This window comes from Acanthaster planci, linkage group LG02 (genome assembly GCF_054643075.1).
Source record: "Acanthaster planci isolate LZ-2023a linkage group LG02, COTS_SCS, whole genome shotgun sequence".
Classification (NCBI taxonomy): domain Eukaryota; kingdom Metazoa; phylum Echinodermata; class Asteroidea; order Valvatida; family Acanthasteridae; genus Acanthaster; species Acanthaster planci.
Genome location: NC_141778.1, coordinates 13,133,871 through 13,148,568, shown reverse-complemented (window position 1 = coordinate 13,148,568; position 14,698 = coordinate 13,133,871). Strand labels below are relative to the sequence as shown.

General features: G+C 40.6%; 1 protein-coding gene across 1 annotated transcript; it reads right to left on the bottom strand.

The window, feature by feature from the left end:
- Positions 1–4,688: 4,688 nt before the first annotated feature.
- Positions 4,689–13,500, bottom strand: LOC110973291 (uncharacterized). The gene is given in 4 exon segments (XM_087148558.1): positions 4,689–7,847; positions 7,850–8,100; positions 8,644–10,290; positions 11,908–13,500. Coding segments are annotated over 4 exon segments (3,540 nt in total). The 5' UTR covers positions 13,395–13,500; the 3' UTR covers positions 4,689–7,692.
- Between the last annotated feature and the right edge of the window lie 1,198 nt (positions 13,501–14,698).

Sequence of the window (14,698 nt, the reverse complement as noted above, 5' to 3'; positions counted from 1 at the left end):
TCCAGCTTGCAAAATGTCCTTGTCCCTGCGTGAGTTCTTGTCCTATCCTTTTATTTTTTTTTTCATTCTATTTGCCTTGGTCCTTTTACATATATTTTGTTTTATACATTATTCACAATTTCATGTTTTCTTTATCCCGAAACCAGATCTGATGTATGATTTCTGAATGTTTCACCTGATGTCACTTTGTGATTACCGGTAGATTTTGTATGAATCGACTTGGCCCACTCGTTTGTTGGTTGGTTTTTGGTTTTGTCACTGTTACAGTTTTGTCTTCATAATTCGCCGTCATTATCAAGGGGATTTGCACTCAAGAAGCTTTGCTTTGTGTTGGTCTCCTCCATCTCATTGCTCCTTTATATTCTTCATTATTCTTCTTCGCATGATTGGTATATTTACTCGTCATCTTTACACCAGTAATTAAATTCATTCTTCCAGTTCATCAGTTATTCTTGCATTATTTCGCTCTGAGTGGAACTCAAGTTAATACATTCCAAGAATGAAATGAAGACTCAGTCATAATATAACTGCTCATCAATGCCATGTGACTTTTCGAGAAGCTCAATATCCAGAATGGCATATATGTGCCTATCACACCCTGCCGTAGAGGCATCATCACAAACTATAACCGTTTTAAAACAACTTCTTTTGATGCCCAGTGGGATGCAAAAATGGCAAACACGGTTTTTGATAAAGCATCAAGTGATGTTTTAAAAAATATCATTCAAAGACCTCAAGTATAATTAATCAAAATATTCAATATGAGTTAAACCAGTCTAAGGAAATTTGCAGTCAAGATTTGGCATCTTGCTAATCCTAAAGCAAATATTTTGTTGTATATAACTCTTTTATGATTTATATTACTTTTGCGTAAATGGAGTTGGGGGGTTATCTTCAACTTGTTAGTAAAGGTGTTTTTAGTAAAGTTCTGAAGTCCTTCAATCCCAGCCACAATGGTTGACATGTCTCAATAAAGATCCCTTTTCCAGGTCCCTTGCCTCCCCCGGGGGGTGTTACTATAAACAGCTTCATTCGTATGATACTTTGGGAAAAGTGCTAGTAACCATGTTGTGCTATGATCACCAATTCTCTGTTGTTCAACTTAGCCAAGTCTATTTCAGATTTCAGTGTACGTTTGTAACTCACACTTTTTGAACTTTGGGGAATCAAAGTTTATGCATCGTCCCAAACTATCAGAGCTTGAAACGTCCATCTCTTTGTGATAAAGGTTTTAGGTTCCTTCATACATTTAGGCCTACTCTTCGTCATTTGCTTGCAATAAAACATTTTGTTGTAAGTGCCTTTCATCTCAAACACCCTATTCCTAAACTTAGCCGATTTGACAAATAGGATGAGTTTCACCCCGATCAGGCTGTGGATTAGAGTCGACTCCTCCATATGGAGAGGACTGATCTCCCCAATGAATCGAGAGTAGTAGTCACGACAGGAGTTGTTCACTTTGGAGGAACGGTCACAGTTGGCATCAAGTCTGTCTAGCATGAAAGGGTGTGGTCCCAGCCGTTGTCAAGACCAGAAAGGGCGTCAGGACAAGGCCAGGGTCAAGGGTCATAAACTTGAGGATGTCTGAGTCGACAACTTACCATTTAGTTCCAGAGAGGGATTTCCTGGGATAGCTAAGAGATACAAAGTAAAACCCGAAGTGTTGCCAATTTTGACTGTCATGAGAGCATGCTTAACCATTTGAATATTCCACGCTTTGCTGGCGCTTGGCCTGGCCTGACTGACTAGGGTCAACTGAGGGCGCTGTTCACAGTTTTAGAAACTAACTGCCAGTCCAACTGCCCACTGATTCACTTCTGAACCATTTCTCTCTCGAATATTGATGTTTGTATTATCTCTGCTTGTGTTAACATTCTTTTGTGTGAGATGTCGCTGAATATGACTCCTGAGGCAGCGAGGTAAATTATTTGACATTTAAGGAGATACTTCATCACAAGCTTATGTTGACTTTATCGATTTTCTGCACTAGCAATATATTTTAGGAAAAGTAGCCCAAGCTAGGGAAATAAAGTATGAAGTAATGTGTAGGATGCCTGCCTGTGTTTAGATGTATGCAGCGCGAATATAATCGTCACCTTTTGAAATTCAGCATAGTCAAAGTTGTGCGAAAAAATTGGGGAAAAAACACAAATTAACAAACAAAATAACCTCTTGTATTAGCGAAAACTGTGGAATTGTTTTCATGGTGCAAGGGGGGGTCTGATATCCCCGAACATAACAACAGTATCTGAGAATTAAGAAAATAGGGGGTTGGTGGGTGCCGGATACCGCATTCTATAATTCTCTAATTACTGGTCCAGATCCTAGCACTCACTGCAGACGGTATTCTATGATCACCACAATGACGCGCACGGAAACATCAAGGAGAGACCCGTCAACAGATGCATAGCCAGACTTAGGCCACCGCCATGAATCCAAAGCCTGACTTGGAGTAAATAATCAGGCTTCACCAGTACGCCTTTTCTTTGACTGCAACAACTGTTAGGTCGTTGCTTGTTGCGTTCAGCACACCCAGCCGTGGGTCTTCGGGTGTAGACTTTGCGACTGTGGTTCAAGCAGTGGCTCAGCGCAAGCCTTTTTGCGTATAGGTTTTCAAAACAACATTTTCTGTCAAATTCATAGGCGATTAACTACAAATTCGTTTGTAAAATAAATGACCAGTCACGCTCAATGTTTGATTTTGTCTCCAATCGCTCATGTTGTACTTTGTTCATTTTTGTGAAGGACAATTTAGTCTTGTCTCCAATTGCCGAACCACAATAGATAAAACAATGTCGCAATTTTGCAATCAATATTACACGATTTTCATAAAAATTCATTTCATAATTGTATATTATCTTTTATTTGCCCATTTCTTCCTTGAACATTATCTAGTTCATTTTGTGTTTCTGTTTAGTAGTTTTCCGTGTTCGAATGACGTGATTGCCGCACACTTTGGAAGGCGACAATGAAAAATATACCTAATGAGTGCATTTGCCTTGGTTATTGCCGACCGTCAGGTATCAATTGTCAAGTTTTTCCCCTCTGGTTTGAAAAAGCTGCTAAGTATAAATCTACATTAAAAAAGAAAGGGCAGCGTCAAGTTGAGAGTGAACGATTCGAAATAAATTAAACTAATCCATGTTGCAGACCGTTTGGCTATGTTTTATTTTTTCCTTTTCTTTTTTTTTAAGAAAAGCGTAATAGGATTTGGGTAAAAAGGGAACCCGTAGATTTTACCTTTAGCAAAGGCATATCGTTCCACGGTTTTGTAGAGTCCATGCACTGCGTTTTCCTTTTCCTAGAACCCCAGTCGAATTACATTATACAGGTACACTGAAGAATATAGTACCGGTTTAAACTTCCACAAAATGCATCAAGAAAAATTGCCCAAGTGTTTAATTAACAGAGATAAAATCTGCGCCAATTCAAAGTTTAGTCGGGAACTGGGAAAATGACTTCACCAGTGTTACTGGCCAGCTCATATATGAAGTTTGAGGCAACTCTCAGTTTGTTTTAATATTCGCATGGTTAGCTGTATACATTCTTCTTGTGCAGTGAAAGAGTGTGGCAGCCAAACAAAAACTCCATCATCTGATGTCACACTCGATATTACATAGAACTAAGAAAATACCCCTATTGATTGAATTAGCGTAACCTTTTTGTCAGAAGGGTTATTGCTATGGAGCAAAATAGCATTTATTTTGAATAATATTTCTCTTGCCGCTTGCAGTTTGAATTTTATTACACTTAATCTTAAAACAGATAAGTAACACTAACTATAGCATCTAAGCAGTAATTAACATATCTGTAAGTGATCTGCAAATTGGTTATTAGAATGAAGTTGAAGGCTTTTCAAAGAAGCATGTACACTACTGACTGTGAAGCTCTGAGTAACTTTACTTTTAAGCCTTTAATCCTATTGTCAAATGTTATCTAATCTGTACATTTGTCTTGCGTAATGGTTTATAGTAACTAAGTCACATCTGTCAATTTACGAGCGTGCTGTCTGTAACCTTTATACAGGTGTTTGAACTTCAAGCAATCTCGATTAAAAATTACAAGTTGTTGCTATGAGTATGTAAAGGCGTTATATACCTATAGAGGGCAGCCCATTTTCCTACAGTTTCTTACACTAACGTGCATGTGACTTCAGTCGCGCATTTGGTAACATCACACTATAAATTCTGTATTACCATGTTCTTAAAACAGTTGGATACCTGGCTAGCCCAGGTTGGACGTTAGTCTTCGTTACGTGGTAAGGTTAGGGAGTCCACCAATATACCTACATACTGTTATAGCAAGAGTGCTCTAACAGTACTTAACAGACTTGGACATTCTGTGAGCGATAATGAGTGCAAAAGGCTCGTTTCCGAAATCGCCTACACCTGTGCTTCTGGAGAGAAGGAGACGCCGGCGGGACTGCTCACCGATTCCAAACTTGCAACTGGTAATCTATAGCCAAATACTGTTATAATAGCAATAAACTTTGATTTGAAGTATAAAAAAAAGGAACTAAAATTTATTTTCGGTAAATTGTTCCTACACGTAACTTGAAGTCCACATGAAGCCCACATTCTATTAAAATGATTTTTCTATTTTTGTTTCAGGAACAGCCTGGGACAACTTTGACTTGAACGTTGAAACACTAGATGGTAAGAACAGTCTACGTGTGACCGTAGGTATATCTTACCAGAATAAACACATACCAAATGGACGACTGACCAAAGTAGTACGTTGCTGGACCATCAAGAGAAACAGCAAATGAGACGTCAACTATCACTGGGAGAGCAAGGAGAACATTTGAAGGTGTTGACTACATAACAAACTAAAAGCCAAGAAAACAACAGTAAAAAGGGATTATAAGACGTAACGACTAAGACACGAAGTTTCCCTGAACTGGGCTCGAATCAAAGGTTGCCCTCAAGGCCAACTTTGTCCAACTAAAGGCACTATTGTCAAGGGCGTTTTTGTGTAAGGTTGACAATATTTCTAAATCTTGCTTGAAAAATCCTTAGCATTTGGGTTGAATAATCATCGGTGATATTATTTGAAGTGTGGTGATCAAGGGTTGCTGTCAAGATGAAAGTGAAGGAATAATTTCAACAGTGCGTTTTCTTTAGATTACAGAAATCACAGAAATGCCTGCCTAGTAATTATAACAAATGACCAAACACACGTCTCGGAAAAGCACCTTAGACATTAAATGCTTTTTTGGTTGAATTGTTAATTTGAGTATAATTGAATACTGCAAGAGTACTTTTGCCTAGTCGTATAACGAAATCGAGTGACCGTTTTACAGCTGCATTCAATTTCGCGTGAAATAGAATAGCACGGAGGTTAAATTGGCTGCTCATTTGCCGAAATTTACTTGGAAAACGTTTATTACAAATCTTAGTTATTGCATTTCACAGCCCAAATGGCGGAGTCCAGGACGATGTACCTTTAACCTTCCTGTTTATAGCCGAGTCTCTTTAACTGATTTTTCGTGCCTCCTTCCAACACGATAGGCCAAAAAATATTTCTCGAAGAAGCTTGAAGGCATGAGATCGGTCATGTCGATGAAAAGCTGTCAGGAAATACTGTCGAGGCAACATAGAAAGCAAACCGCTTGAATCATTTATCAACATAATTATATGCCTGATTCAAAGAGAAGTTCGAAGAATTCGAAGGATTTCAAATAAATGACGCGGCATCGTCACTATTGCCTTTTACAAAGAACCGAAACTAGAACTGCACAGAAGTCAACCTCGGTCGACGCGATACCAACTTAAAGTAATAGCACCACCTAATGTAAAAACGACGAACTGCTTTGCATGCATAAAAGGACAGGTTAAATAGAGCGCGTAAATTGACCTAAAAACAGTTGAACCTTTTGGCGAATATCGAATAAACATTTTTGAATTTTTACGAATGAGAACATAACTGACTTCAGCCGAGGTTTGATAAGTTACATCCGTCAAGTGTCAGCGTGAATCAAAATTATATATGATTCTATTCATTCTCCAAAGCAAATTTCTTCTGATGAGAGGGGGATGATTTGTATTTTCCTTAATAAGAGGTACAAAGGCATTCCCGTTTGATGCTTTACTATCAAATTTGGCAATAAATTTTCAAAATTATGCATATCGTATATACAGAAGAGGTGTGATATTGAACAAACCGATTGCCGTCTCAACAGCCAACTGACGAACGTTTGTTTGCACTTACCACATGATCAAACCGGCCAGTCGTTATTTCACGCAGAAGTAATAATAGGAGCCAGTAACAATTGAGTCGAAACAGGACTATGCTTCTAGATTTCATATTTATTTCTTTTATCTTGTTTTGTCGCTTCCGTTTAAAACACACACCCGACAACAAAGATACCAACGAAGCAAAGCACCAGCACTGCTACAAAAGCAAAAGTGCGCAATCCCTTCTTGACAATACATAACGCGGATAAATATTATGACCTAAAAACAGTTCTTTTTGGAAAGGTCTAAAGGGTCATTGCGTGTTAATACTCTCCGGTGCCACATTCTTTTTCCATTTGATACTACAATTATTACAGCAATAGCGCCCTTATTTTGTCATGAAAAACACACAAATCTATGTATGTTTTAAAAAGTGCACTTTTTCATTACAGCTAACGAAATAGAGATGCCAAAAAGATTTCATACCATTATAAGTGGAGAAGACTGTTGCATAATTTTTGTATCCGAGAAAAAAATACAACAAATCGGCAATTAAAATAACCTCGTTACAATTTCAGGATATAGTTTATAAAATTAGTATGGAGGTATATAAGATTTCTTTATTACTTATTTCTTTATTACTGGTATATTACTTTCTAGTTCAATACAAACTCACCTGTCTCTAAAGAGCTTGATTTCGCTTTTTCACCTACAACCATTGAGCCCTACATCGAAAAGCATTCCAGCTACTTTTACAATCGTAGCTAGGTAATTAAATAGAAATGTATCAAGATGGCCTACAAGATATCAAGGATAAAGCAAACAGCAAAACTTCTTTCCTGTGAGGAATCCTTTAAGATAATCTGAAATGTTGGAGGTTTGAAATTATAAGTTTCATTAACCCCTTCACGGCGGGATTATTTTGACCGAGACTGCTGGGCTGTTGTATGCCCTGAATGGAGGGTTTTTTCCAGCAGCAGTTAAATAATTAATACTAGAAATGAGAGAACAGTAATTTACAAAATATGTACATCATGTTTCTCTGCAGTGGTTCAAAAATACTGAGTGGCTCAGGACGGAGTATGAGGAATATTACCACATGGTCAAATCAGAACGTTTCCATTTTACTTGGCTTCGCCTCGTAAAATGGATTCGTCCGGGTTTTATTTATCACAAAATAATTATAACAGATCACATAGAACATTATGTTCTAGAACATGAACGCTTACGGTCTTCATGTTTTGGTAAGCTCTCTTTCAAATTATTAATACCATGATGCACCAGGGATGTCATATAAGTGTGCACGCCTATGACACACCTGTACGAATTCTTTGAATAGTAAATCCCATTCACCCTGTGCGAATGGCACCTTTTTTGAATGGTAGTAAAAGTGAATGTCACGGGAAGTAAGGTTCTCCAATAACATGACAAGGGTCTCAGTATTATAACAAAAGCTATCACTGATTAATTAGTATTATTTTAAAGGGATTGAGATTACAGTCACGTCTTCCTACATTTAATCTTCGTATGCATTGTTGTAAGTGCCTTGCATTTTAAACGCACTATTTCCAAACTTAGCCGACTCGGATTTGACAGCTCGAGCCCTGTATGCCACGCACCAACCCACAAAAAGCAGCAGCAGACAAAGAAGGCCTACGCTTAACCCAATCTCTCCTCTATGGAGAGATGAAGACCGATGTTCTCGCCAAGAACACAAGGCTTAGGGGTGATAGTCGCAACTGGAGGTGTTGGCTTTGCAGGCACGGTCACAGTTGGCATCAAGTCGGTCCAGAATCGAAGGGTGTGGTCCCAGCCGTTGTCAAGACAAGAATGGGTATCAGGACAAGGGTCAAGGGTCAGAAACTTTAGATTGTCTGAGTCGAAGACAGACCACTCGACTCCAGAAAGGGATTTTCCAAGATGCCTGGAAAGCAAGAAATCGTAGTGGATGACAATGTTGCTCTATATCTTAAATGTTCTAGGAGGTTAGCAAATTGTCTGTATCTGTAATATCTGAAAAATAAGTCAACAAATAAAACACCCCTAATGCTTTTTAAAGAGACATTTATTCTGAATGTAGACGCTTTTTATTAAAGAATATTTTTATTGTCATAAAATAATCCCTAGATATCTATCTGCGAGCACCACGATATAACATTCATGGCTTTTTTATGGACGTGCACATTCAGTGTTGCACATTCAATATGCACATTGTAAAATTTGTTAAAGGGGACGATGACACACAAACGTAGTGTCAGAAAAAAAATTAATTTTGATAAGCCTCAATATCCAATGCTTACATTCATGTGCTTTTTGTTTATACTTTGATACACGTAATACAATATAGAAAATAAGCAGATTTTGGCATAAAAATGTAAATTGCATTGGTCGTTTATCTTATGAAATGACTAGCCAGAATCATCTATTTTAGAGAACTGTTACCAGAGAATAAATTTGGAACTCTTACCCATCATGAATGAAGTTTTTCAAAAATGTCATTACTTCCAGGCTCATCTTTGTATCTCGAAGCCGGTAGGAAAGCTCGAGTTCATCCACAAGAGGGCTGTAAGGGTCTCCAAACAGGAACTGCAGATCATCAGCGTACGATGGTCCGGCTTGTTCAGGCGAGAGACTGTTGTAGTGTTTTAGGGGCTCATAGTCATAGGAGTAGACATAGACAGAGTGTTCGGTGTTAGCATGGAGTCTAGCTGTCTCCAACGTACTCCACACCGACAGGTAATCCTGCATGAATTGTCTGAAACTCCCCCTTGTCTGGCAGATATCATCAAATCCACCCTTACTGAGATACTCTGTAGCAAGCGCAACGGATACCGTCTCCGGGTTGTAAAACGAAAGCAAGCTGACCTGTTGTATGATTAGCTTGATTTCATCAGTTGTTGGGCAGCAGCTTAAATTGGAGGGCAGGAAATGGAACGACTGTTGAGCATCTTCATCTGAAGTCATTCCCACGATGAGGTCGACGTCGTTGACTTTACCGGCCTTCAGCAAATTCATTGGCGAATCTTGTAGAATGTCGTTGTCCACGACTACCGGAAAAGCACGACCGAATTGGGGATTCTGAGTATGAAGAACAAACTCTGTAGATGGCTTCTCAAGGAGACAGATGATCATTTGTTCATTGTTGCTAGTTGGACAGTCCAAGGCCTCAGCAAGGGCTTTTGTCTTTTGAATAGCATTGGGCTGGATCTGATTGTCGACAGGAGGAGAGATAGCAGTAGAACTCATCAGCACCACTTGCTGGAATAAACCTTTTGCCTTCTCAGATAGAACCAAAAAGTGAGCAAGTTCTGCTCCTGCACCGTACCCACTGACTGTCATGTGCCCTTGGTTTCCACCAAAGCTACCAATAAATCTGTTGACCCACTGGAGGGCAGCCAGGACATCGTGAAGTCCGTAATTACCGGGAGCTACTTTGTCTCCGGTGGTCAGAAAACCAAGGACACCTAGACGGTAGTTTATAACCACCACGATTGCTTTTATCTTTGAAGAGAGAAGAATGGCGTCATAGATGGAAGACGTACCTCCGATTCCAAAACCGGAATGGACGAAAACAACCACCGGTAGATCGTTGCTTGTTGTGGGAGCGTAGACGTTTAAAGTCAGACAATCTTCACTTGTTTGGTTGAAACCCAAGCGAACCATCCAAGGATCCAGGGTGACATTTTGTGGACAGGCGGGTGGAAGCGTTTCTGGGATGCCGACTGGTTTATCTCTAGGTGGACTGAATCGCAAATCACCAACTGGCGGTTTTGCGTAAGGAATGCCCAAGAACACAGCAACCTCCTCCCCTCCCACTGCCTCATCAGCGACTTTCAAGGAACCAACAACGGACCCTAATTGAAAACCATCTTTGCTTTTGATCTGTACCGTCTTCGTACCGTTGTAGTCCGCGGTACCATTCTTAACGGGGACATTGAACGGACAAGTATTTGTATCAGAAGGCACAGCATTTGCGGAGAGGTAGTCCTCCCAGAATGCCACCTTGTCTGCTTTCAAATGATGTCCCGTGGTGATGTTTGGCTCTAAGATAACATACGTCCCGTTTTCTTCATTGAACTCTGGCCACTCAGGGAGACCATCACGATTTGGATTTCTGTAGAGAAAGAAGAGAAAAAAAGTTGAAAACAAAAGTGAGTGAAAGGAGCATCAAATTGCAACAACGATAGCATAAAAGTAGCAGAGTATTGTGAAAAGAGAAGAAAAAACTTCAGTAGTCCCTGTGCTCATATGATTTTTATGATTTTTAATGTTTTTGCTGTATTCGGCAAATCGATAAATCTTTTTAATTTTTTTTATGTCTCGTGAGACACCAACCTCAAAGCATGAATTCACAAAGTTCACTGCAAGGTTTAAAGGCTATGTGGGCAATTTCCCGATATTCTCGAATTAGTTCCTCTCTCAACAATGAAAATCACTGTTTGGTATCAGGTCAGTCGGGTAAAGGTTGTTTGCACCCAGCAAGAGCGCCTCACTTGATTTCCCAGTGTTTACACCGTCTAATGAATTCAAACCATCTTCGTGTTTGCATAATGCGAGTGAATGTGGGTCGTGTAATTTAAAGTTTCGACGCACTTTTCAAACGATGTCTTTAAAACAGTTGATCGCTATAACACATCTAGAGCCATGCATACAACCAAATAAATAAAATAAGGCCTTAAGTGTTGTATAGGCCTTATTCACATGGAAGCTGATTTTGATGATGTTCCATGAATCTATCTAATGGGGGTGCTGGACCATTTTGTGTTCCATGCCTCACTTTCTTTTGTCTTTGATAATGATTTTAAAATGTAGATACAATAAATTACAAATTTATATCATTCGTTATCCTAAATGAAATTAATCCTAAACATTTCTCATGATTGCCATGTTTTATTCTTAGGTTCCCCAAACAAACAAATATATGTGGCTGACTCGTGAATAAGTATTTTCGGTTAGCAGGTGGTCAGAGTCACAAAAATGCACCGATAAATGAAATCCTCGATTATGAAAACAGAAGGGATAACTACAACCAGATATTCTTCCGTCGTATTCATAGACAAATCTTACACTTACAATGGTAACTTCGGTGAAACTATGTCTGATCAAATAAGAAGCACCTGCGTTTCCTATGGACTGGCTATGGACCATGGGCGTAAATCCCGGGGATTGGGGAAGATATCCCTCACGTTTGAGATGAGGGATGGGCTACTGAACCACCCCCCCCACACACACACACCTTTGTAATGAGCACAAAATTAATGCGGAATGTGAAAAATCTTTTTGGATTTCCCAACGACTAAAATGTTTGCATTATCGGGAAAAAGGGGAAACAATTGTTAAAAGCCACGAATTTACAGTTCTAATGTAAGACTAGGCATGAATGCAATGCACATTACAGGCGTATATCTTTATCACGAACATAGTCCCCTATAAAGTGTATGTGCCCCTTCCCCCCTCCCCCTTTTCAAATTTCCATGGCCAGGAAAGTCATCCCCCCCGCATAATCCCCCCAATTTCCAACACAGATTTACGCCCTTACTAAGGACGGATTTAGTGATTTCCTGTTTCAGTGTATACCAATGCTCGTCATCGAAAAGTAGACATGATAACTGTATTCCTTACATTTTTCAACGAGCATTACTAACTTATCTTGTGATATTTGTGTCAGCATTTGAATACTCACTCACTCTTGGCAAAATTGGTCCAGAAGGCCAGGCCACCATGTATTCACTGAGCTGAAAGACTCCCCGGATTAGTCTTCATATAATCACCGAATAGGAACTCGAGTTCTCCACCATGGGGCACACCATCTACCAAGTCGGTCGGGTATGGGTTCTCTTCAAGCTCTGAGAGATATGTGAAGTAATACAAGTAGGTATTTGTGGTGTGGTTTTGGTAAGAAAGCCTGGAATGATAACCAGCGGTCCTGATTGCGGGTGCGACGAAAAGGGAATCGCCGGTAAGGTCAATAGCGATTCGCATGTTTTGGACTGAATCCTCGGAACCCTTGCCTGCAGTGTAGAAAAACTGAGCTACGTTTGTCAGCTCCAGGTGGTTTTTGCACTGACATATGGGCCTCATGGCTAAATCTATGGCGAAGAACATTCTAGACGAATTAAACTGGAAAGAGGAAAAGACACTGCCCTGGCTGTAAGCAAGACTCCCCTCGGCGCTTGTCATGCCCACAACGAGGTCATATTGACTCGCGAGTCCCAAATCGGCAAGGATGTCGATGTAGTCAGGGAGAAACTCACCGTCAAGAGTTGGATAGTAGGGGGATAACTGAACAACCTCGAGCTTCAGTTTAGCTGCAGCTGTCAAGATGTCGTCCACCGATGTATTGCGTAAACAGTCCATTAGTTCCCTGGAATCGTCTACCGGTTCACACTGCAAGAGACGACCCAGTTGTCTGGTCCGCGTTGCAGCTTCCTGTGGGGAGTTCATGAAAAACGTACTGGCTGTACCACTTTGCAAGATGACTCTTTGAAACAGAGACCTGTCGTTAACCGGAGATATCGCGTGCATGCCGGCACTGATGCCACCCGCAGACTCGCCAAAGATTGTTATCATATCTGCATCGCCGTGAAAATAAATGATATTTTCCTTGACCCACTGAATGGCCAGTCGCTGGTCCCAGACTCCGTAGTTTCCCTGAGCAGAGTCATCACCGGTGCTGAGAAATCCCAGCACCCCTAGACGATAGTTGAGATTCACAACGATGACATGTCCGTGGACGGCGATGGTGGAAAGGTCGTAAACTGACGCGTCCTCATACGCGAAACCCCCACCGTGAATCCAAACCATGACTGGTAGTAGGGCCTCAGTGGACACATTCATTGCGGGAACAAAGATATTCAGAGTCAAACAGTCCTCACTTTGGGTTTGGTTTAATACCACCCCATCCATTGAATAATCTGGTGGCTGAGGACAAACTAACCCATAGTCCGTCGCATTCAGCACACCTTGCCATGGTTCTTTGGGCTTCGGTTTGGAGAGTCGCAAAGGTCCTACAGGCGGCTTGGCGAACGGAATCCCCTTTTTCGTTGTCAATCTCAAGTTGCCGTCAGGATCGTGATGGTTTACACCGGCCAGGGATCCTAATGGAGTATGAATGATCGTGCTTGACCAGTCTGTTTCCTGGCACGTGCCGAGGTTTTTGGAGAAGAAGCACAATAACACTGTTAGAACAACGCAGGTAAAACCAACCTTGGTCTTCATCAGTGTAGATGTTCGATCGTATTGTGCATGTACTCACATTTGGAGCGCAACACTGAACAAGACAGTTATATTCAGTTCGCTAAAAACTGAAAGATTAACTTGTGAAAATATTTACGGTCCAGGGAGCGATTGTGAATCAGTAATGTCTCGTGTCATAAGACAAGTTGACATAGAATTTGAACTTGGCAAATAGTGCGTAATGTATTTGAGGATAGAAGGTCGCTTGGGAATGAATTAAACATTAACTAGTGAATCAGTTATTTAGCGGGCATAGGTAGATTCACTTGGACCGATAATAATCGGTGTTTTATTAGGGATCCCGACAAATTATTCTTGTATAGATAATTCATATATAGATGATAAGAGGAAGAGACATTGCCCTAGCTGTAGACAAGACTCCCCGCGGCGCTTGTCATGCCCATCATTGTGACCCGCGAATCCTACACCGGTGAGGTTGTCGAGGTAGTCAGGGAGAAACCCACCGTCAAGAGTTGGATAGTAGTAAAAGTAATCGGCAGGTTGTCTAAAGCGTAAGGGCGCCCTCACTTGAACACCCACTTCTGATTGGTTGCTCGACGCCAGGCGGGCATCCCTTGCTGCGGTATAATTATAGTTTAGCGTGGGTACGCGATGCGCCGCCACTTTTTCACGCATCTGACATGTAATGTTTCACGCAGCTTCTAAATGACTAATCGTGGCCAAAAAATGGAAAACAAAGACATTTTGAAGGAATTGTTGGCCGATTGTTACAGTGAATAAATAGAATTGTGTCTTTTTCCTATTATGTTTTTACTGTGTTCCGTTGATTGTTTTTATTCTGAGTATATATCAGTCTATCCCGAAGGTAATGGAATCGTCCAAACGTTTTAGCCAATCAATTGTTTGTCATTCCCGCGTAGACGTAACTCTGCCATTCAGAGAAGGCGTTCGCGAAGTGGGAAAACGCCTTCCCGTCTTACGCAACGGTATTTTGTTCTGGTCGTGGTAATTGTCAAAACGCCCATCGTATTATTGTGAATCAAATCACGTTAGTCGATGAAGAATAGGTCGCATTGTACAATCGGACACAATTAGAATCTTTGGGTGCATGTTGGAGTTTTCTTATCTGAGAGAGATATAGAGAGTCAGAAGTCATTTTTGACTTGATCGAGAAAGACAGAGGTTTGGAGAGTGACTGTGTGATGCAAGACCAGTTTTGACTCCCTAGCATCAGAAATCTGAGCCAGCAGATTTAGCTTTGTTGTGGATCTGTTTTGACCACTTTGGAAAAGGACGGAAAAATCTGTTTCCGTGAGAATTAGGCA